Genomic DNA, 21,458 nt, shown 5'->3' with positions numbered 1-21,458 from the left:
CATTCCGGATGGATCAACAGTCTCTGACGGTTCTTGCAAGAGCCGAGCCTTGAATTTTGCAAGGTACGAATCCCACAGCCCGGGTTCCATGAAAAAGAAGTTCCCATCCGGGTTGAAGGCCCATCAATGGTACAACATCTCCTCCATGGCCGATGATGATGCCGCCTTTTCTTCTTTGGCTGTGACTTCGGCATCGGGCAGTTTTGCTTTGACCTGATCAATCTCGACCTGAAGTTGTGCAATTTGAGCTTGGGAGGCAAATAGTGCAGTCTTTGCAGCCTGCTCGTTTTCTTGGGACTAGGCGAGAGCAGCTTTGGCATCATGCTCATTCTTTTGAGCAGCTGTCAAGGCAGCTTTGGAGGCCTGCTCACCTTCTTGAGCAGGAGTCAGGGCAGTTTTGGCAGCGTTCAGCTCGGCCTGGAGCTCCTCATTTCTGGCCCTAGCATGAGCTATGCTGCGGTATTGAGCCTGGGCAGACTACAAAATAACAAAACAAGTCAGAGATATACACCTAGTCAAAGTAAAAAAAAAATTCACCAATTAAGGAAAGAGAACTCACAGTGAGGTTCATCCCCATGGCGAATTTCATAACATTCTCTGGGCTGCGTTCCTCGATGGTCCTCAGGTCCCTCACGTTGGCTTTGTATGCGTGCCCCACCATATGGCTCGCAGTCTTATAGATGATACCCCAAAAGGCTTCAGGGATCTTCTCTAGGTCCTAAGGATCTACTGGTATCCGGACGGTGGAGGCCTTAACTTGAATGGCTTGGGGAGGAGGAGGCATGAATCGAGGTGGGGGAGGCGGAAGCTGCCCAACAACGACATTGGCCACCGAAGCTGGCTCCCGAGTCAAGCTCATGTCCTTATTTTTGGTAGAGGACTTTGAAGTGTCCCCGTTGCAGGGGTGGTCTTCTTCGCCACCCTGAGCCTCTTCACGACGGGGCCCGTGTCAGCTTTCTTAGCCTGGAAAGCAGTTCGGAGGTCAGGAGCTCCTGGTTGTTCCATCTCTTCGCCTAAAAAGAACAAAAAGAGTTAGTTCACAAAAATAATTTTTCAAAAAGCATTCATAAAGAAAGAAAGAAAGAAAACAAAGATCCTACCCTTCAGGCTAGGGGAGGAGTCTATTATCACCAACTTTGGTGTTTTGACCGGGATAGGCGCGACCTCCGGCCTTAGAACTAATGGAGGAGAAGGGGAGTCTACAGTTAATACTTCTTGGATCCTAAGGGGATCAGGTTCTTCCTCGGGGCTGGAGTCATATTGTTTGAATCTAGGGGAAAATGCACCCAGGAGTAGAGAAGGCCAAGATCTACAGTTTGTCTCGTATTCTTCAAAAATGGTGGATCTAAAATTTAGGGTGTTGTCAACTACGATTGTGCCCCTAGGTGGTCTACGCACTGGAGTAGGGTTACATTTAGATCTGGGTCAGAAGGATGATGATTGATGAGCTGATTCAGATTAAAACGTACTAACCTAAAATCGGTAACAACCTTATCTAATTCCCTAAAGGGGTATGGGTTACCTTGGCTGGAGGGGCCGACTGCTGCCCCTAACGCAACTCGATCTGGATCGAGTTCCCGAACAGCCTCGGGAGCCCTTCTTTTTCGCACTAGAGGCACCTTGGCCTCTTCCTCCTCGCTGTCCTCATAAACCAGTAAGGCCTCTTGAGGAGCGGGAAGCTCGGGGATGGTTGGGAGTGGAGCCCGGGTCCTCAAAGCATTATGCCCCTCTCTGATCAGCTTGCATGCCAACATGGTGGCATCGTTCACAACCTGGTGATAGTCCTTTTCGCTAAGGAGAAGTCTGGATAATTTTTCGTATTGACCCCCGAGGATCACAAATTTTCCCATCCTCGCAAATATGGTTGCACAAGAAACAAAATCAATTAAAACATGTACAAAAAAGAAATGTTTTAAAGGAACAAAATTCACGACCTGAGTTCATAAGAGTAGAAGACTTACGAGGACGGTTGAAGTACCGGTGTTCATAGTTCTTGAAGCCATTCGACATAAAGAATAGATCTTTATAGTCGTTTGGATGACTGGGAAGCTCGATGACGGGGGCGGAGTTGGGAAACCGTGTGAGGTAATAGAATCTGTCACCTCACCCTCTTTGATCAGGGCTAGCTTTGAGGCAGAAGAAGTACAGTATGTTTGCCGGAGTGGGGGCCTCCCACTCGTGCTCCAGAAATAAGTACTTCAACCCCGCCATAAGCCTGTAGCAGTTTGGGGGCAGCTGGAATGGAGCCAGCTTCACGTAATTCAAGAAATCCGTGAATTATTGGTCCAGGGGAAGGAAGGCCCCAACCTTCAGGTGCTCATCACTCCAAGCCGCGTAGTCGTCTTGGAGAGGGGAACATCTCCTTTCCCCTTCGAACGCAGGTCGAGCAAGGAGAGTTCTAGCTCCGACCTCTATGTTGTGGCTCAACATAATCTTATTCACTCTCCCCTGAGCTGTGATCTTGGAGATGATACGCTCAGCCTCGAAATACGCGTTGGGATCGACCACGAGATCCTTCTTCACCACCGGAACAAAGTGGGGGATGGGAGATTCGGGGGCGACCTGCTTCCCCTTGTTCTTCTGATGAGAGGACGAGCTCGAGGCATTCTTCTTCAGAGCGTTCTTCTTTTGAGGAGCCATCAAATCGCCTAACGATAAAACAACCTAGTTAGTAGGCGACCTAAGATGATCTAAAACTATGACGCGAGAGTACGAAGAACGAAACAGTTATTTTGGGTTTGTTGGGTTTTATGCCCTTATAAAATCATGTCGGACATGTAACACTATTTTATATTGTCTGTAAAAGTAGTAGAAATCATTTAGTTTAACAACCGTGTTGTTTGTTTGTTTTATTACATGATTATTGGAATAATACAAACATTTATAAAATCCTGAACATATAAATAATTACAATTATAGTGACTATGTCACAATGGATTATGTTTGCAATTATATGTTCAAAAGAACGAGTCCTAAGATTAAGCCAGTGTATTGGATTTTCACTGATCTAGTAATCTATGATATGATCTACTTACACATTTAAGATGTGATGTCTTATCCAAGGCATTAACCAAGTAGATCAGATCAAATGTATATGGGTACATTGGACTAGGACCGATATTGATTATTGATAGATAAATAAGTATCGTTGTTATTGAATCTAGTCAATGTCACAATGTTGACCATATGTCAAGTTGATCTTAATTCTAAGTGATAATATTTTGACTTGTTTGTTACCAGCTTACCCTATGGTCTTGCCCATACTTACATTTTGGAGATTTAGTAGTGTAATTGAGTGAGAGTATTAATCATAGATGTGAAGTCTATAGCTTCTGTATGATAGGTGAAAATATGACTTCCTTAATATCTTAGTCTAAAAGGGTAAATGATTGAGCACTCATATCTGTGATTAAGTTTACTGATTTATCATTTACAAGGGACTTAGTGGGAGTTAAAAATAAAATACAAATGAGGGGTAAAACAATAATTTGCACCCAGCTCATTAATAAGTCATCAATAGAGGATTGACTGACTGTAATGGCTATAGCAATGGATAACGTATGTGTGGTTTGTAAAATACGTTTTATGAATTCAAGAGTTCAATTCTGAATATATAGTGGAGTCGTGAGGAATTAATAAATTGTAAGATAATTTATTTAATACATTGTGAGATAATTTATTTAATAAATAAACTCACGGAAATTTATTATAGCTTGTATTCATGGATCCATGCTCTTCGTATCACCTTTGAGTAAATCATCTAGAATGTCTCAATTAATTGATTTAATTATCAATTAGGATTTTTAAAATTGACTAGGTCAATTTTAGAAAATCTTACAGAGTTATGAGATCTAGAGAATAAAAGAGAATCTTTGGGCAAATTTATTAATATTGATAAATTTGTGTCAATATAAATAAATAATATTAAATCAAGTTTCAAATTATAATTAGTTAATTTGAATAAGGTTTTAATTAATTAATTAAAAGATAAATAAATAAAAAAGTTTTGATTTTAGGAAAATTTGAGATTTAAATTCAAAACAAAGAGATTAGACCCAAATCCATTCATGAGAGTCCAAGGCTTTTATTTTTGTTTATTATTTTTAATTAATTTAAATTTAAATAAAGCCCATTAAGTTGCCTATATAAGGAATATGATATCTAGGATTTTTAGTAGTCAGTCTCAGTTGATTTATTGGGTAAGTGAAAACCTAGACAGTCTAATCCTTTCTTGGCTACTTTCTCTTTCTTCTTCTTTTCTAGATCTATTTCTCATGTGTTGAGAATCAGTCCACACTAGTTCTAGGTTGATCAAAGGCTTGGTGAAGAAGACCGTGTTGCTGATCTGGTTCAATATCTTGATAATACTCTGCTACATAAATGAATCAAGGGTTAGAGAGATTGAAGAAATGAGTTATTCCAGTTTCGATTTGTATTCGTAAGTTTCTACATCTTTGTGTTTATGTTAATTTACGAATCTGATGTTCATATGTATGTCATGTTATTCTATGTTTCTTTATGTTTTTGGAAAAATAATTGGAAGCATGCATCTAGATTTAAATTCCAAGTTCCTACAAAATCTTCTTCTGTTAGATTAATTTATATAAATCATATATATAAAATAGTTTTATATATAAATTTTTTGTAATTAACTAGGCCATTAATCGCATTCCGCTGTACACTCATGAGAAATGTTTTCCAACAGATACCCTAAGATATGTTATGATTATTTTACGCTATGATATGATATATTATGCTATGATTATGTTACGATACCATATGATTGGTTATATAGAACTTTGTATGTTAAGGTATTGATTATGAGTAGTATATGGTATAGGTTATGATTTGAACTAGTGTATGTTTTATGTTTATGTTTGGGCTTTGGGGATTGTGTCTTACATAGCTCTTCTTGCCGGACGTTAGCTCACATGTACACTGTGTTGCAGGGAAGAGCAAAAACGTAGTTTGTTGAGGCGATGAGTTGGAGCAGACTCGGTTAGATGTGTGCATGTTGTGATTGGATGACTTGGGGCTCAAGGGATTGCTACTTATGCATTGTTTTAAAAGTCTTTAAACTTTGGTTTTATGTTGAGTCTTAAGCCATGTATTTTTTTTAAACTTTGGTTTTATGTTGCTACTTATGCATGTATTTTTATTTTAAATATCGATATTTTGAGTTGCATGTTCGGTAAAAAAAGTGTTAATTCATGTTTGTTTCAAAGAGTTTTAATAAACATTTGTTTTCTTACTAAGATTAATGTATATATTATTTTTCTTAAATATGAAGTATTTAGTAAATTAATTGATTTTAAGTCGGGTGGTTACATTTCTCATATTAATTATATAATTTTCCATAACATTTCTCTTTTATGTTGGTCACAAATTTAATATTGCCGCCCATAAATTAATTAAACATACTATTTAGTTAGGCAATAATTTTGTTGTTTGGAAAATAAATTCCTCTCCCAATTGTATCATTTGTCCACTTGAATTTAAATAGTAATCCAATCTATTCCAAAAAAAAAAAAAAAAAATTAAAAGGTCTATTAACAATTTCAAACAAAATAGAACTTGCTTCTCCTCAAAATTGCTGTGTTGTCGTTCCCAGCTCTCCTCTGCCTTCAGCTCACTTTCTTCGACTCATCCTCTTTCTCAGCCTTGACCTCCAGCCATTCTCACTTCCCAGCCCTCCACTGATGCTTACGGACGGAGCCTCCCCTTTTTTTCATTTTTTTTTTTAATTTATGTTTTTTTTTTTAATTTCTTTACAAATTTATGTTTTAGCCCCTTTTAATTTTTGTTTGCAATCTGGCACCCCTTGACTAGTATGGCTGGCTCCGTCCATGCTGACGCTCATCCTCGCTCTTGGGCACTCTCAAACCTCGGTACATCTCTATCTTTTTGTCTTTGTACTGTATTGTGTTGTGTTCTGCCTAATGCTATGCGTGGATTTAATCCACTGAATTTAGTTTATATACTATACACTATTATTCTCTTGGTTTTAATTTTCTGATTTTTAGATAAAGCATAATTGTAGCTTGTAAGGCAACTACTATATATGTATGGAAACTCTAATCGCCCAATGCTTAGTGCTAGGGCAACAATGTTAAATCTGGATCATTTTACAACTACGTACTGCTCCTAGTACTACTTAAAAAAAGAAAAGTATTTTCGTATCTAAATATGCTAAAATTAATTAAAACTTGGCTAAATATTAAAAATAATGAAAAAGAAAAGGCAGTTAGTTTTTTTTTTTTTTTAAGGGAAAATACAATTAGTTTTTTTTATTATCAATGTTCGATTAGGGTTTAAAAATGTTTCAAAACTACCCGCCAAACAAATCCATAGAGTTCAAGAAATGGATGAGATTAAACGTTGCTCAGCGTCTGAAAACTAACGGCGTTAGTAACAGGGAGGGAATTCCAAATTGTTCAAATAAAACCCCAAATTCACCATTTCCCACCATCTTTCCCCTCCTTCTCTCTTTTTCTTTTACTACCTGGCTCCCTCCTTACCCTTGCCCCTCTCCACTGGGTAAATAGATTCGAAAATTCCCTATTTCGATCAGAAATTGTTGGGGTTTTCGAATGCATATCGGTCTTTCATCTTCGTCACCATCGACGTAAGGTATTTTTTTTTCAGTCTTTCTACTATGAAATTACTCTGGGTTTTATTGCAATCAATCTTATTCATTCAATAGCGCAATCTATGTTTTAGGGTTCATATTGTATTGGGTAAAAGGCGATATTGTGAATGTAGTGTATTTGCTGATGCTAATTCATTTTTCGGTAATGGAACCAACTTTATGGGATACTTATGGAGAAGTTGAATAGAGGATGTTTGATAAAAATTCAACGAAGTTTCGTGAGCAAGTAGTTTTGCGAATGTCGAACTTTTTTTCTTTGTATTTTTAGGAGTTCGATCTTATGTTTTATAGAAAATCCAAGACACGTTAACTCTCTCATTCCCTCTCTCTCATATTCTCCATTCGCTATCGGCTACATTGCTTAGGGTGGGATTTCTCTTTGTTCTCTATCCAGACTTGGACTTCGAAATAGTACTGTGGGAATTTAAAACCCATGAGGGAACTATAGTCTAACTTGATTCTGTCATAGTTTTTTTATCGATATGATGGTGAAATTGGGGAATGATATTGATTAGAAGACTAGTTTTCCATAATTTTTGTACAAATTGAATGATGTTTGAACTTTTTTAGGGGCATAGTGATTAATTAAAGAGTTGCTGCCAATAGTTCTGTATGGCAAAAGTTGCTCCCCCAAGTTCTCTTCCACCCACTTCTCTCCAGATTGGTCGTGGAGCTATCAAGGGTGCACCGATGATTAAAAGAAAGACACCATCTGAACTGAGGGTAAGTTACTGAGTTCAGAATCCTGTTTTTAGGAGGTGACTTATACTGAGACTAAAATGTGAATTCAGTTTCGTAGTCTTATCACTTCAATTTATATGACAGGGGGAGCAGTTGAAGCGGATTAATGTGGTAGAGATCATTGATGAATCTCCAGCTCCTTTGCTTGGTTCTACAAGGCAAGCTTTTCTTACTTTTCCTAACTCTAGTTTCAACCCATAAATAATTCACTCGTTTTCTTTTGTTTGATTATAGTGAGGGGAATAATAGCCTCAAGAAACCGGAACTGTCAAGGAACCCTAAATACATTGACACTCGTTTGGATGAACTATATCCTGCAAAGAAATCTAGGTTTAGAACGGCTTCTGGAAAAGAAAATGCTAAGGTTTGGACATTTTGTAAAATTTGATACATATTAATATACATATATATCTGTTTTCTTTTAAAAGTTTTATTTGATTTCAATGTCCACTATGAATCTTGTTGATCTCATGCAAAATTTATTGGTAATTTGTGCAGGATGTCTTGATGGAGCACCCTAGTAGCTTGAAGAATCTTTCTCTGCTCTCTAATCTGGCTGCTAAGAGAAGGCATGAGCCCTTTTGGTATGCATTTCGGTACTTTGTATATCATTATGATAAGTAGGCACATGCTATGCTCCTTATTTTTATTAGTTCTGTATTTTTGGCTGTTGTAGTCCAGAAAAATCTGTTGGTACTACTGAAGTTGCGAAAGATGATGAGGTACAAGTGTCAACAACTGAAAAAGGTTCTCAAAGTACATTTCGTAGTGTTAATGAACTTTCATCTAGAGATGACAAATCATCTGGATTTGCAACTGTTGATATGGTAAGTTCTCTCTCTCACACACACAGACACACAAATACACACATACAGTTTGCTTGCTAAAACTATTTAACATGTTTTATAGAACAAAGCGTTAAAAGGACTAGCTGCTCGTGAAACTTCGGGCATTAGTGGAGTATTTGCTTCTTCCTCTGAAAGATTTGTCAATCACACAATGGCTAATTTAGACAAATTCTGCTTACTTGGCCAAAAAGTGCCCTTGGATTTTACTCTGAAAACTAGTATGCGGATGTCATGTTCTTCCGCTATATCGTGGTGAGTACATCTATAGCTGTGAGCAACATTATTTTCAGCTTTCATGTTAGGAGACTGGATCTAAAACTTAATATTAGAGCCATGTTTTACTTGGCTAAATAATTTCTCCTGTGTTTAATCACTTGTATGCATGAAAATGGTCCTTCAACTAGCCTCAGATATCTATTTCCATTCAATTTATTGTACTCTGATTACCTGGAACTTCAATTTAAATCTAGAAAGGTAGCATCATGATTATGTAATCATGTGTTGTTGATTCTATTTGCCAATGTTTTCAGATAATTTTGTTTTGTGCGCCTTAACTTTTATATTCAAAATTTTGACTAGAAACTAGAATCTAGAAAGATAGCATCATGATTATGTAATCATATGCATCGAATGTTTATAGAGCAAATATGGAACGATGTCTTTTATCTTTTTACTTCCTCCACTGTCAAAAGAAAAATTTCGAAATCATGCACATGTTAATGTCCAATATTGAATTTTAATTAATATTTTTCTTTCTTTTTTACCTTTTAATTATAGTTTTACATTACTTGTTGCTCAATTCAATTTTGCTTTCTTTAGGATTCATAAATCACTCATGTCTTGTGCCTACACTGGTGGGCTCTCTTTTGGATCCTATTTTGATTGCTCTGATGATAAAAGCAGCAACAATTCAAGGCTTAACTCAACTTCTCAAGTCTGTTCTAAAATATTTCATTCATGGGTTTATCCACAATCTACCCTGCCACCTTCTCTAATATCAGTGTTGACCTCATCAGCAGCTGAGGGAGGTGAGTTAACTAATTTCTTTAACAATAATAGCCTTTGAAGTCTCCACTCTCTCCTTACCTTAAAATTTCTTGGGCAGTGGAAGTTGACTTTTTAAGAAGACGACAACAAGCTTGGGAGGACTCATTCCGGAGCCTTTACTACATGCTTCGGGGTGGCATCTGTAATATCTTTTATGGTACTATCTTTAATTGTATAGTAACTTGTTTGCTTTCTAATTTCTTGTTATTGAGTTTTGATGCACTACTTTTGCAATTATCTTGCTTTCCTACCAAACAGTTACTGAGATAGCTCTGGATGGTAGACTATATGAGTCATTGCTTGCTCCATCAGCTACAATGGATTTTAAAACTTTGCCAAGTGTTGTAGTATGCCATATTATTGTTTTAGTGTCTTTCTTTGTGCGGTCAAATATTTAATGCCTAAAAGAGAATGACTAACTTTAGTCATGTGTTTCCAATTTCTTGAACTGGTTGGTGTTTCTTAAACATGACTTGACATTGATCAGCTGTTTTTATTTGAATATCTTTAGTTTGTACGACACATTTTGTGGTGATGTTTACTGGTTGTGATGGCCTGGGGGGAACTAAACGCTTGTGCAATGCTTATATATCCCAATCAACAAGAAGCTTTCGAGCATTGTTGAGAGAGCATGTAAGTCATGTCTCTTTTCTTATTCTTTAAATTTAGAATACTGTGTACAATGGGAGTTGTTGATTGGTATTTCTTGTGTGAAACTTACTATTCTTTATATGCCCCCTTTTTGTTTCTTCCTTGTAAAGTTGAGGCATGCTTGTGCAGACATTATATACTCTTTTATGTGCGAAGTTCCTTATATTAATATTTTAATTGGATTTGAATTTATTTACTGTTTTGTATCTTCGGAGTATTTAACAATGCCTGCATTATATCTTAAATTTATATTGTTTTTATTAGGATGTTTGTTTCTCTATGCCTCTTTGCCACTCCAAAGTAGAGCAAGTCACAACTGAAGATCTTGTTGAGCTCTCAGAGATTGAGAAGCATAATTTGGGCCAGGTTGGTATCTCTTTTTTGTATGTGTGTTCGAATTGCAGTACATTCTCATTTGTGTTTGATAGACATAGAGGTCAATCAGGGTCTCAGCAGTTGTTTATTTAATGGGTTATTTATGAGGTGTAAATTTTGTAAATATTTCTACCTCTTAACGTGTTGGTGCTATCTGAAAATTGCCCACAGACTCGACGACGGAGATCCCCATCTGATATTGATAATACCTCAGAATCCTTGCTGGTTTTCAATGGCAACAAGGATACACATAGTTTATATGATATCTTGTTAAATTATAGGTATGAAACTGTAGCAGTTCTCTAGTATCTGTGCAACTTCCTTTTTGATAAATCTGGGTAATCAGATCAAATTGAGATCTTATTTCTAATTCCCTCAGTTATATCAACCAATCTAACAGCAATTTTGTTCTATTCAGACCTTTCGTGACAGCCTTGGCAGGAATGGATGTTCCTTTACTGTGTTCGCCTGCGCCATTTCAGAATGCTGCCTTTTCTGCTCCTGAGGTGGGTGTAATATGTGCATTGTTAATTTCTTATTTTATTGACCTGTTTAAACTTACCATTATTTTGTGCCCTAGTGTGGAGAATGCTCTTTCTTGGGATATATCTTTTTCAGTTATCTTTTCCTATTAATAGCATATTTAGTTATGCAGATTGCAGGATGTTTCTTCACTTGAATATTTTATTTTCTTGCCATTTATTATGTGGCATTTGTCCATTGTGTACTCTTTTTTTTTTGAATAATGCACATATCTACTTTGCCCAGATAAAATGCATGGAATTGAAAGGGGCAGAGCATGTTTTGATCTCGGACAAAGGTTCTACTTTGAAAGATGAATCCATGCAACACTTGTCTTCTGGTTTCCGCTCTAGTGTGGAAATTATGGATGCATATATCCCACCATGGATTATTAGCAGCATATGTGCCATCGTGGGTTCAGAAGGAAGAAGCTTTGATGCAAGGTATGGTAAACTTATCATTTTTGTATTTCATATGATTGCATTGTTTATATTAATATTAAATCATGACACATTTTTAGTTATTACATCACCAGCTTGTGTTCATCTTATTTTGATTCATATAGATTTTAAATCTGTTCTCCATTCTTAGGGATTAGTTATTTGCAAGAATCATTTACAACCATTTGACGTTGAGCAGAAAATTTGTTATTGTCTTTAAGAATAATTTTATTTTTAAATATATTAGATTGTACATTGATTTGATTTGATTGGTTTTCAGTTTTTCGACAGAACCTACATCAACTGGCTTGAATGTTGCTCTAGAGGCAGTTAGTGAGAAACCTGATACACAAGCTGCAGCAGGTGAAGGTCTGAAAGATGCCAGTTATGCATTTGGTATCCCAGAAGCCGTAGTTACTCCTCAATTGCATTCCGGTTTTTTAAAAGGCTTGAAGTACTCCAACGGTTCTTATACAGCTAGTCTTTCTCCGATATGACTTCTGATTAAATAGACTCACCAACTAAATGTACGTCCTAAATTTTATGTGGCTGTATTTTATTATTTAGAACCTGCTTTTATCTGTACTTTGGCTAATGTATAATGTAGTTTTTTTCGTAAGTTTTATATGACCAATGATTTGGGAGGTTATCAGATACTACGCCTGGATTTTGGCTGTTAAATGCTACCGTATGAACCTCATTCATAGAGGGTTATAGCAGGCTGTGTTGAAAATTTGACAATACAATAGCCTGAACTAAATCGGATAATAAACAAGTTTTGTTTTTCATCATTTTTTTCACTTGGAAACGAGTACCATTTTTTTTTCTTTTTAAAGAAAAAATGGGTACCTCTCAAATAGATTAATAGAATACATCCTTAATTCCAAGGTTTACCCCATAGTATCCATAAGGGAAATTGGCAATCCGAATATGGGACTTCATTGCAATCGAAATGCTCTCTTGGCACATAAGCTTCTTGTCCCATATGATGGCTTTAATTTTCGATTTTACAATAGAGATGTTAGATCAATGTCTTCCAAAATTCACTAAATGAACATACGAAGCAATTGAAAGAAAATGTAGACATAAAATAAGCACTGATAAGTAATTTGAATTTCAGGAATGTCAAAAAAATCAAAATGTCAAAATTGGTTGAAATTGTTGACCTTCTTAAAGCACATATGGCACTCATATGAAAAGATACAAAAATTGTCTGGTTGCTTGGTCTATTGTGGTGAACTAACCCTAGAGTGAGAACTTGAAAGCACCTGCCTTTGAATCGGTCACAGTATCCCAGAAGGAGGGCTTTTTCTCTTCAGCCATTTTCTCCTCTGCTTTCCTAATCAACTGATCAATAGTTCCGGGAAAGGAAGCCTCAAAAGTATTCTTAAACTTCTCATACAAATTCACCCTATCTTTTGTCCCAGAAACCAGTTCACTAGCATTTGGCCTCTGAAGAAAATCCAACACATTTAACAAGTTGCTCCTGCAACATTAAATTAAACAAAACAAGGGTAAATCTTTGTTTGTCTTTTGTTTAAAATCGCTGCAACATAGAAAAGTAACTCATATGAAAAGATAGATCATCATAAAGATTAGACTTCTAAGCCTGTAGCTATTGGGAAACAGGTATAAATAATGCTTGAATTATCTTGGACCCATCCTTGTAATGTTCTGGAGCTAGTAAATTAAAAAGCATTAAACTCTTTACACAATCAAAATAAACTAAACAAAAAAATAGTCCTTCTGAAACTGCATAAGAAAAGATACCTGCTGACATAATTCTGGGTAATGGCAATTGATTCCTCAAGGTTGATCACCAAATGCCACCATCCATTAGGCACAAAAATCACCTCCCCAGCTTTACAAACACACTCTATGGGTTTCCTTTTCCAAGTTTTGGTTGCACCATAAAAATTCATAAACCACTCAATTATTGAAACAGGGCATGCTACCTCAGCACCATCCGGGCTGGGATGCACTCCTGGTGGAGTCACGTCAGGAGGAAACAAAACCCATTTCTTGGACCCTTTTATCATTGCATTCCATGCTGATGTTGAATTAGGATCAATGTGGAATGATGAACCAGAACCCGCAGGTCCAATTATAATCCATCTGTAATCCGGTCTCTCATTGCCCAACAGACCAAACAAATCCTCCCGGAAATATACTGGAACTTCATACTCCGAACCCAATCTCGGAACCTTTTCTGCAAATTTCGGGTCGAATAAATACAATGGCCTCTCTTCCCTCACTTGATCTGAGTACCTAAAGTAGTTCTCAAGCTTCATCTCAACAGGCCCTACTGAAAAATGTAAATCGCCAGAGAGCTTAACCAAATAGTCTCTATCCCATTTTTGAAGAGCAGCCCAGTTATCTAAACACCCTTCTAATAGCACAGGCTTATTCGGTTCCTCAAAATTAGACACAAATTCTTCCACCGAAATGCCCTTCTTCCGAATTATGTTATCTCTTTCAAGCCACTCGGGTTTCATTTCAAGATTGGCACAGAGCCAACTCTGAAAGAGATAATCAGAATAAAAGTCCCTCACTCTCAGACGCGATAAACCGATATTCATGGCATCAAAAGAAGGATAACAAGTAGCAATGTAAGCGAACTTCCACGACCCATTAAAGATAAACCCACCACTAAGATTTTCCAACACAAGGTTCCTCCAAAGGGGTTCATGGTTAGTGAATACATAGAAAGATTTGCTCACAGTCGCTAAAACCCCCAAATGGGTAGCACCTAATAGCCCTAGAATATCAATAACAAGCTCATCTGTTAGGGTTTGGAGATTCCCCAAACCTGTGTTTCTAGAGTTGACAGAAGACGAGTTGAGGTAGAAATTTCCCAGTGGTTGAACCCCATGAGAGTGTGAAGTAGCAGAGGTTTTGAGGCTGAAACCTTCATCGTTTTCTTCTTCTTCTTCTGGTTGATAATTGTCTGAAATGAGAGTTTGCTTTATACCATTATTCTTGCACCTAAGCACGTTTTTGTTTTGGTTTTTGGTTTTAGTTTTGGTCCTTTTCCTTTTCCATAACAAGCTCCTGTAGCTCAACATGGTGGAGGTTCAACCGCAACAGCTGCCTCCGTCCGAGGGGAGACATACAGAAAGGCTACATCCCAGGGATTAAGCGCTGGTTCATTTTGGGCCATGGGCTTCAAAACACTCCGTTTTTAGGGAGTTTTTAATAAATATGGAAAATTTAATTAACAAAAAGTTAGTTTATGGGAAACTAATCCCATATAAGAAATCAAAATTAATCAAAAAAATCAGCAAAAGGAGGAGTACTATGGTAATTAATATAGCCAAAACTCCATCAGTCAAGCCACATCTTCTCTTTCATTCTGCCCTAGTCGCCTCACCATCTCCACCATAGCCAAAACTCCTCCACTCGGCTGCCTCACCATCTCCACCATCATCTCAGGCCACCCACTCTCACCACCTACCAAGAACACCCTAGCCGCACCTCCGTGAAACCCAGGCACTCCTCCATTCGGCTGCCTTTGAATTATTGAGAGTTTAGGTATGCCTTTGAGATAAAAAGTAATTGATATCTTTAGATCATATTCTCTATCCTATCTTTGAATATGGGCAGTCTCATTCAATTAATAGCATTGTTTTCTTCCTCTCCTTTCTTTATTTTTTTTATTATTTTTTTATTATATATTTTTGCTCAGAATGAGAGAGTAAGATTCATACTGGAAAAAAAAACCTCTGTCTGAAGCTTGCAATGGTGGTGACAGAAACAAGGAGTGGAGGTTGTTGGAAGCTCGATGGCGAGAGGTTCGAGCTTCCACCTGTTGACCCATCAACTACTTTGCTTCAGTTCTTGCAGACTCGGACTCGTTTCAAGAGTGTTAAGCTTAGTTGTGGCGAAGGTTTTCATTCAAATCTTTCCTTCTATTTATCAATCTCTTAATGTTTGTAAATAGGTATGTTAGTTGAGAGTTTACTTAGTCGAGATATGATAATGGCTTCTTCTTTTTTCCACAGTTTTTTTTTCTTTCTTTTTGTTAAATGTTGGCTTGTAATGGTTTTATCTCTTTCTCACAGTACGCGAGTTGTGTTGGATTTGTTGTTTATGTGCTGTATTAGAACAAGTAGTCATATAGAGATGGAGTAATTTGTTAAGGGAAATTCCCATGTTTTCTGAACCAGATTCTTGTGTATTTTGTTGGTTGAGAAGAAAAGAGCAAAATACACAAGAATAGATTTGGAATTTGTCAACCTAAGATAGCAAACCCCTTTTCTAAATAAATCTTTTGAATCAGGAAGAGGAGTAAATTTTTGGTACATTGATGTATGCAGGAACAAAATTATTGGGAAATTTGGTAATATCTATTGACGTCCTGTAAAATTTTATGTTTTCAGGTGGTTGTGGTGCTTGTACTATGCTGCTATCCAAGCACGATCCAGTAAATGACAGAGTTGAGGATATGACTGTGAGTTCATGTCTTACTCTCTTAAACAATATAAGTGGGTGTTCAATTACAACATCTGATGGGCTTGGAAACAGTGCAATTTGTGGTGCTCGGAGCTGCGCAAAACGACGGGGATGGCTGGGTTTGCGATAAGGTTTTGCGCGCAGGGGATGGGGGTTTCTGGTGGTGGTTGGAGGCGAGGGAGGAGGTTGGTTCATGGTCAGATCTATTTTTTTTCTGTCTTCAGATCTGTGGTAACTGGTTACCTTCACGTTATTTGTTTGTATATTTCAGGAGGTAACTGGTTACCTTCACATTCTGATGTGTGTGTATATTTCTGGGTTCTATATGGTAACTGGTTACCTAGGTTACCAAATCATACTTACTCTTTTTTTTCCTTCAAATGTGATGTTTCTTTTTATTTCTAATATGAGTGACTCGTCACCCCTCTTATGGTAACTGGTTACCCCACTTATGGCAGTAAGTTACTAATCTCACTGTAACTGGTTACCCCTCCTGATGCATGTTATTTAACCTCTAAAACTATTTTTTTTACGTAAATGTAAAAAAATCAAACAAGTAACTGGTTATCCCTCTGGATAAATGTTATTTAAGCTAGCTGTAGGATTTTTTTTTTTTACATTACTTTGAAAAATCAATTAAGTAACTGGTTACCTTACCCAGGTTTTGAAAAAAAAAAACGTACAACCTACAAAAAAAGAAAAAAAAAGTTTACAATAAATAAAAAAATAATAAACACAATTCATATTAAAAAAAAATAAAAAATTTGCAAAACAAACATGGAAAAATTTAATATAAAAATAGTTATATAAAATTAATATAAAAAAATCAAATAATCTAAAAAAAATAATCAAATTACAAACATACCCTTCTGTTGACCACGTTTTTGGCCAACGACGTGAGAACGTCAAAAACAATAAAACCTTCAAGAGAAAATAAACGACACAGATGATTTTATAGTGGTTCAGCCCTAATGTAATGGTAATTGCCTAATCCACTTAGAGTTATGATTATATATCTACACTCAAGATCAGATGAACTTGAGTCAACTGAGTTTCTTCAGTGTAGATTAAAGAATACAAGAATTCTCTCACTCTCTAGAAAATTCAGATCAAAAGTTCAAAATTCCAAAAGTCCCTTTTATGATGACATTAGCCTTGTATTTATAGGCTCGGGATCGTACAGATGGTATCCCCATAATCGGGATATTTTATTATTCTCATTGTATTAAAATTACAATAATATTCAAAATATAACAATACACTAAATTTGTGGGATAAATTGAGAGATTCCTGCGTATGCCAAGACCGATTATTGTTGAAGCTGTTTCTGGGAATCTTGACGTAGTCCTGCTCTATCTAGTCGATCCATATCACATTCAGTCTAGTCGGCCAAACCTTCACTGGGTAGCCACGCACTTAACTGGGCAGACATGCACTTGACTGGGCAGACATGCACTTGGCTGGGCAGACAGGCACTTGACTGGGCAGACAGGTCATGACTGGGCAGACATGCACTTGACTGGGCAGACATGCACTTGGCTGGGCAGACAGGTCATGACTGGTCGGACATGGTCATGACTGGTCGGACATGGTCATGACTGGGCAGACAAGGTCATGCTTGGGCAGACAATCATATGACTGGTCGGACAAAGTTATGCCTGGTCGGTCATGACACTTGACTGGCCAGTCAAAATTCTTCATTGGTCTACCTGGTCACTCCTAAGCCAGATCACTTTATCACAACTCTGAGGAGCCAATATATTTATTGACTATTAATGTGTCGTTTGCGGACCATGCACTGCCACTTGTCACCTCTATTGCCACGTCATCGATCTCCAATTTTTGGGGATAACACCTTCCAAATTAATAAAACTTGATTAAGAGTAGAAATATGGCATAAACAAACTTTTATATAAAAATATGGAAAACTAAACCCATAAAAGTGAAATTAAAAAAAAAAGCCATAGATTAACTTTTCTTGAAAAAAAGCTATATTTTTGCACAATCTATTAAAAATCCCATATAACATGTAATTTTCACCCGTTTTTATTCGGGAATAAATAGGATATGAGATTCTGAGAAAATGGATTTTTTTTTATAAATATTATATATATGTGGATGTCTACGAGAATCATCATGGCTAAATATTATAATAATAGAGGTTATCAAAGTTAAATATCAACATTAAATTTGTCATAACTTTTTCCTAAATCATATTTATATGTATAAATAAGGATCAATCCCTATTGAAATAAGATACAAGAGTTATACTATTTCATTACATCGCTCTCTATTTTTTTTTATATTTTATATTTTAGTATTCTTAATAGTTTTATAACACGTTATCAACATGAATATCTAACTATCATTGTTTGTAGGTTCAAAATATTATGATGGGTCCTAGCCATAATCATTCGTTGAATCTAAACTTGATGATTCAATATTCAACCATCATCATGTGTTGATATCAAAAGTCATCATCAAGTTTCTAGTCATCATATTTCATTGAGGTAAAATTCTTTTGTTGCGAAAGTATGTTTATATCATTATTATACTATATATTTTGATAATAAAACTTGTATATATATGAGTTGCTATTGCTATTTTACCATTGTGATAGCACGCATGAGATGGTTTAAAGACTTGTTATCATAAATATGATTATATTTATATGTATGTGTTAATATTATCTCACATATTTGATCTTAATTTCTCTATAGTGTTTATTTTATAGTTATTTATAATGTTTACATTAGAAATTGTAAAGTCCAATATCTATGACATATTGAAAAAAATATTATAGATTCTTGATAAGATTTTACATTGTTGACGCGGTTCTTCGCCAACAGGTAATTAAGAAAAGAAGAGAAAAGGATTAGTGCTTAGGTTGAACCGAAACAGATATATGATCTTAGGAAATGAAATGGTGACTCAAGACACGTTTTTTAAGTGGTTCAAAGGTTAAAATCCTTCTACTCCACTAGTCAGTATTATTGCTGTATACTGGGTATTTGGTTACAGGGTATTTCTTACAATTGAGAATCCAACCCCTATTAACTCCCAAGGTCTCCATATTTATAGGAGAAGGCACCTGAGAGTTGGTAAGAAGGTCATCCTGTGACCTTCTTACCTATCTTGTCAACTCTGTGACATTCATGATTAATTCCTAAACCTGACACATAAGTGTGGTCAAATCAATAAGTAAGGGGATAATGGGCCGCACGGCCTAACCCAGTTGTGGGTGTCTGAATACGCACGTTCCTGCTGCGTGTTCGAGAAGTCAGGGGTATATCAGACACGTGATGTCTGATATATGCACGTTTATCTTGCGTGATTGACTTTATAAAAGGTCACAGCCTCCAACTCTAGCTCGTACAACGAGCTGGATGCTTCCCTCGACCTGCGGTCCTTAGAGCCCAGTTTCAGTCCTTGAGCAATCTTGGTGAACCCTTAGGTTACCTCGAGCTAAAGAGATAGGACCTTATGATGGCAGCTCCGGTACTGGGGACATCCATACAGTAATCATGATTAGGCCGTGTCTCAGCTCGCTAATCAGCCCGTGGGAAAATCAGGGCGTACATCTGCCCCCCAAGCCTCTGCTCGTGGTACACGACGTTGTGTGGGGCCACAGTATGGGCTTTTAGGCTTCCCCACGAACTCTTCACATTCCACCCTTTACGCAGGCGCCTAATACGTGGAACATCGTGGTTGGTGACGGTATGTCTTCCGAGAACCGCATTTAATGGCCTAGCCTATGCCCAGCCGTCGTTTCGTATTTCGAGTGGAGGGCCTTGGATCCCACATCAAGGCCATCCAACGACCCTTTTTACGTGACCCTTTGCGTATATAAAAGGGGTGGCCACCCTACGCATGGGCCACCCTTTCATTTGAAATTTCTCAGAAATTATCTCCTTCTTCTCTCTTCATCTCAGAAGAAAAACCCTCTTCTTTCCGACTGCCATTCTCAGCGTTCAAGAAGCTCAGGCGTAAGGACTCCTTCAAAACCCTGTAACCAAATACCCAGTATACAGCAATAATACTGACTAGTGGAGTAGAAGGATTTTAACCTTTGAACCACTTAAAAAATGTGTCTTGAGTCACCATTTCATTTCCTAAGATCATATATCTGTTTCGGTTCAACCTAAGCACTACTCCCTTTCTCTTTTTTTCTTAATTACTTGTTGGCGAAGAACCGCGTCAACATACATATATCATGAAGATTATGCAAAATAAAAGTGATATTCATCATTATAATTGATTGAGATATATTAAAGAAATATATATATATTTATATATATATTCATCTGATATGTGAAAAATAAATATAATTGCTAAAGAGTTGTGATGTTTTAGCAAAATTTCCTTAAGTGAATATTTCATAATTGTCAATTATATGAAATTTATGAACACAATTAAAGAACATTGAAATTTATTATGATTGATGCAATTGGAGACTGATTTTCTAAGTCCCGAAAGAATTTTAAGAAAATTGCATCAAAACATCAAAATATGAAATGATGATGAACATGATTGAAAAACAAATATGAAGAGGATAAACTAATTCAGGTGTAACTACCTTTGATATTGAATTGGATGTCTGTTTATTGTACAATAAAGAAGTTAACATGTATATTAATTTTGTTATACATTTAAACATCATTCCTTGAAGAGAATGATAGAAAATGAATTATTATTTTAAAGATTATTGATATTCCATATATTGGTCATGCTATCATAAATGTAATTTTTCTTGCCAGAAGCAATTAATGTCTTTTCAATATTATTCCCTGAAGTGAATTGTTGACGGTGAAATCTCGTCAACGAAATTAGATCGGAAAACTCAAAGGTAAGTATGGAGATATTTAGATAAGAACTTATGAAAGGATAAACACAGATCAACAATGGAGTAAGCCCTTGTATATTGCTTAATAGCGTGAGTGTACAATTGTAATGCCCCAAAATCCCTAATGCGGTTTAATGACTGGATTAGTAGGCCGGGAGAGCCATAATTGTTTAATTATGCTATTAAATGAATATATGCATGGTTATGTGAATTATATTATAATATAATGTTATATGCATGCATGTGGGTCCACATTTGATTATTATGGTGTTTTGGTAATTTGGCCCATTGAGGGCATATTTGTGTATTTTGGTGCATATTGTGAGTTATGGATGAGATCCCATTATTATGGAGATATATTCGAGCTATTCGGCATGAGACGGTCTTATATTTCAAATTAGCGGTTTTGTCATAATGGAGTCTTTTATTGGGATATTGAGTAATGAGAATGTTATTTGATGATAAATTGAGAGTTATTGAGATCAGGAGGAAATTCTGGAAGTTTTGACTATAATGCCCCCGGGAGTGTTTTTGGAACCTTGAGCACTAGGTTTTATTTGAGGTTACTTAAGCTTGAAGTAGCTTGTCAGATAGAACCGTACGTTAGAAAACCTCTCGTTCTCCTCCATTTATTTCATTTTACCGTTCGAAGCATTTTCGAAGAAATCTCGAGTTCTAAGTGTCGGAATCAAGCGAGGATCGAGGCATAGCGATCCTAGGAAAGATTAGAAGCTTCTTGACCGAAGGATTTGACGAGAAACAACCTGTAACGCCCTGCTAATTAGGGTCCATTACCAGGTGTGTTTTGAAACCAGTGCTGGACTTACTAAGAAGTCATTTGGACTAAACATGTGATTAAGCCACTAAGGTTTGGGTATTAAAAACTTTTG

The 21,458-nt window shown here is 36.6% G+C and overlaps 3 protein-coding genes across 9 annotated transcripts; 2 read left to right on the top strand and 1 right to left on the bottom strand.

Moving 5' to 3' along the window:
- Positions 1 to 5,626: 5,626 nt before the first annotated feature.
- On the top strand, positions 5,627 to 12,064 carry LOC133823532 (uncharacterized). 7 transcript variants are annotated; one of them, XM_062256357.1, is made up of 15 exons: positions 5,627 to 5,888; positions 7,220 to 7,372; positions 7,475 to 7,548; positions 7,625 to 7,754; positions 7,889 to 7,974; positions 8,067 to 8,217; positions 8,300 to 8,490; positions 9,058 to 9,266; positions 9,344 to 9,442; positions 9,797 to 9,918; positions 10,201 to 10,302; positions 10,483 to 10,592; positions 10,730 to 10,817; positions 11,080 to 11,276; positions 11,554 to 12,064. In XM_062256357.1, exons 2-15 carry the CDS (start codon positions 7,262 to 7,264, stop codon positions 11,768 to 11,770), a joined length of 1,887 nt encoding a protein of 628 aa, XP_062112341.1. In that variant the 5' UTR covers positions 5,627 to 5,888; positions 7,220 to 7,261; the 3' UTR covers positions 11,771 to 12,064. The 7 variants fall into 7 exon arrangements, with proteins under 7 accessions (XP_062112341.1, XP_062112345.1, XP_062112346.1 ...); XM_062256361.1 differs by lacking the exon at positions 5,627 to 5,888 and adding an exon at positions 6,364 to 6,630 and having other exon boundaries at positions 9,142 to 9,266; XM_062256362.1 differs by lacking the exon at positions 5,627 to 5,888 and adding an exon at positions 6,366 to 6,630 and having other exon boundaries at positions 11,565 to 11,751.
- A 336-nt stretch (positions 12,065 to 12,400) lies between these two features.
- On the bottom strand, positions 12,401 to 14,436 carry LOC133823533 (arginine-specific demethylase JMJ22). Its single transcript, XM_062256363.1, has 2 exons — positions 13,044 to 14,436; positions 12,401 to 12,759 (listed from the first exon to the last, which is right to left on the bottom strand). The coding sequence occupies exons 1-2, from the start codon at positions 14,336 to 14,338 to the stop codon at positions 12,519 to 12,521; spliced, it is 1,536 nt and encodes a 511-aa protein (XP_062112347.1). The 5' UTR covers positions 14,339 to 14,436; the 3' UTR covers positions 12,401 to 12,518.
- A 381-nt stretch (positions 14,437 to 14,817) lies between these two features.
- Positions 14,818 to 16,079, top strand: LOC133821588 (aldehyde oxidase 4-like). The gene is made up of 2 exons (XM_062253789.1): positions 14,818 to 15,159; positions 15,653 to 16,079. Exons 1-2 carry the CDS (start codon positions 15,012 to 15,014, stop codon positions 15,853 to 15,855), a joined length of 351 nt encoding a protein of 116 aa, XP_062109773.1. The 5' UTR covers positions 14,818 to 15,011; the 3' UTR covers positions 15,856 to 16,079.
- The last annotated feature ends 5,379 nt before the right edge of the window (positions 16,080 to 21,458 follow it).

The sequence above is a fragment of the Humulus lupulus genome, chromosome 3, assembly GCF_963169125.1.
Source record: "Humulus lupulus chromosome 3, drHumLupu1.1, whole genome shotgun sequence".
NCBI lineage: Eukaryota > Viridiplantae > Streptophyta > Magnoliopsida > Rosales > Cannabaceae > Humulus > Humulus lupulus.
The sequence above is the reverse complement of the archived record's forward strand: the minus strand, read 5'-3'. Positions and strand labels throughout refer to the sequence as shown.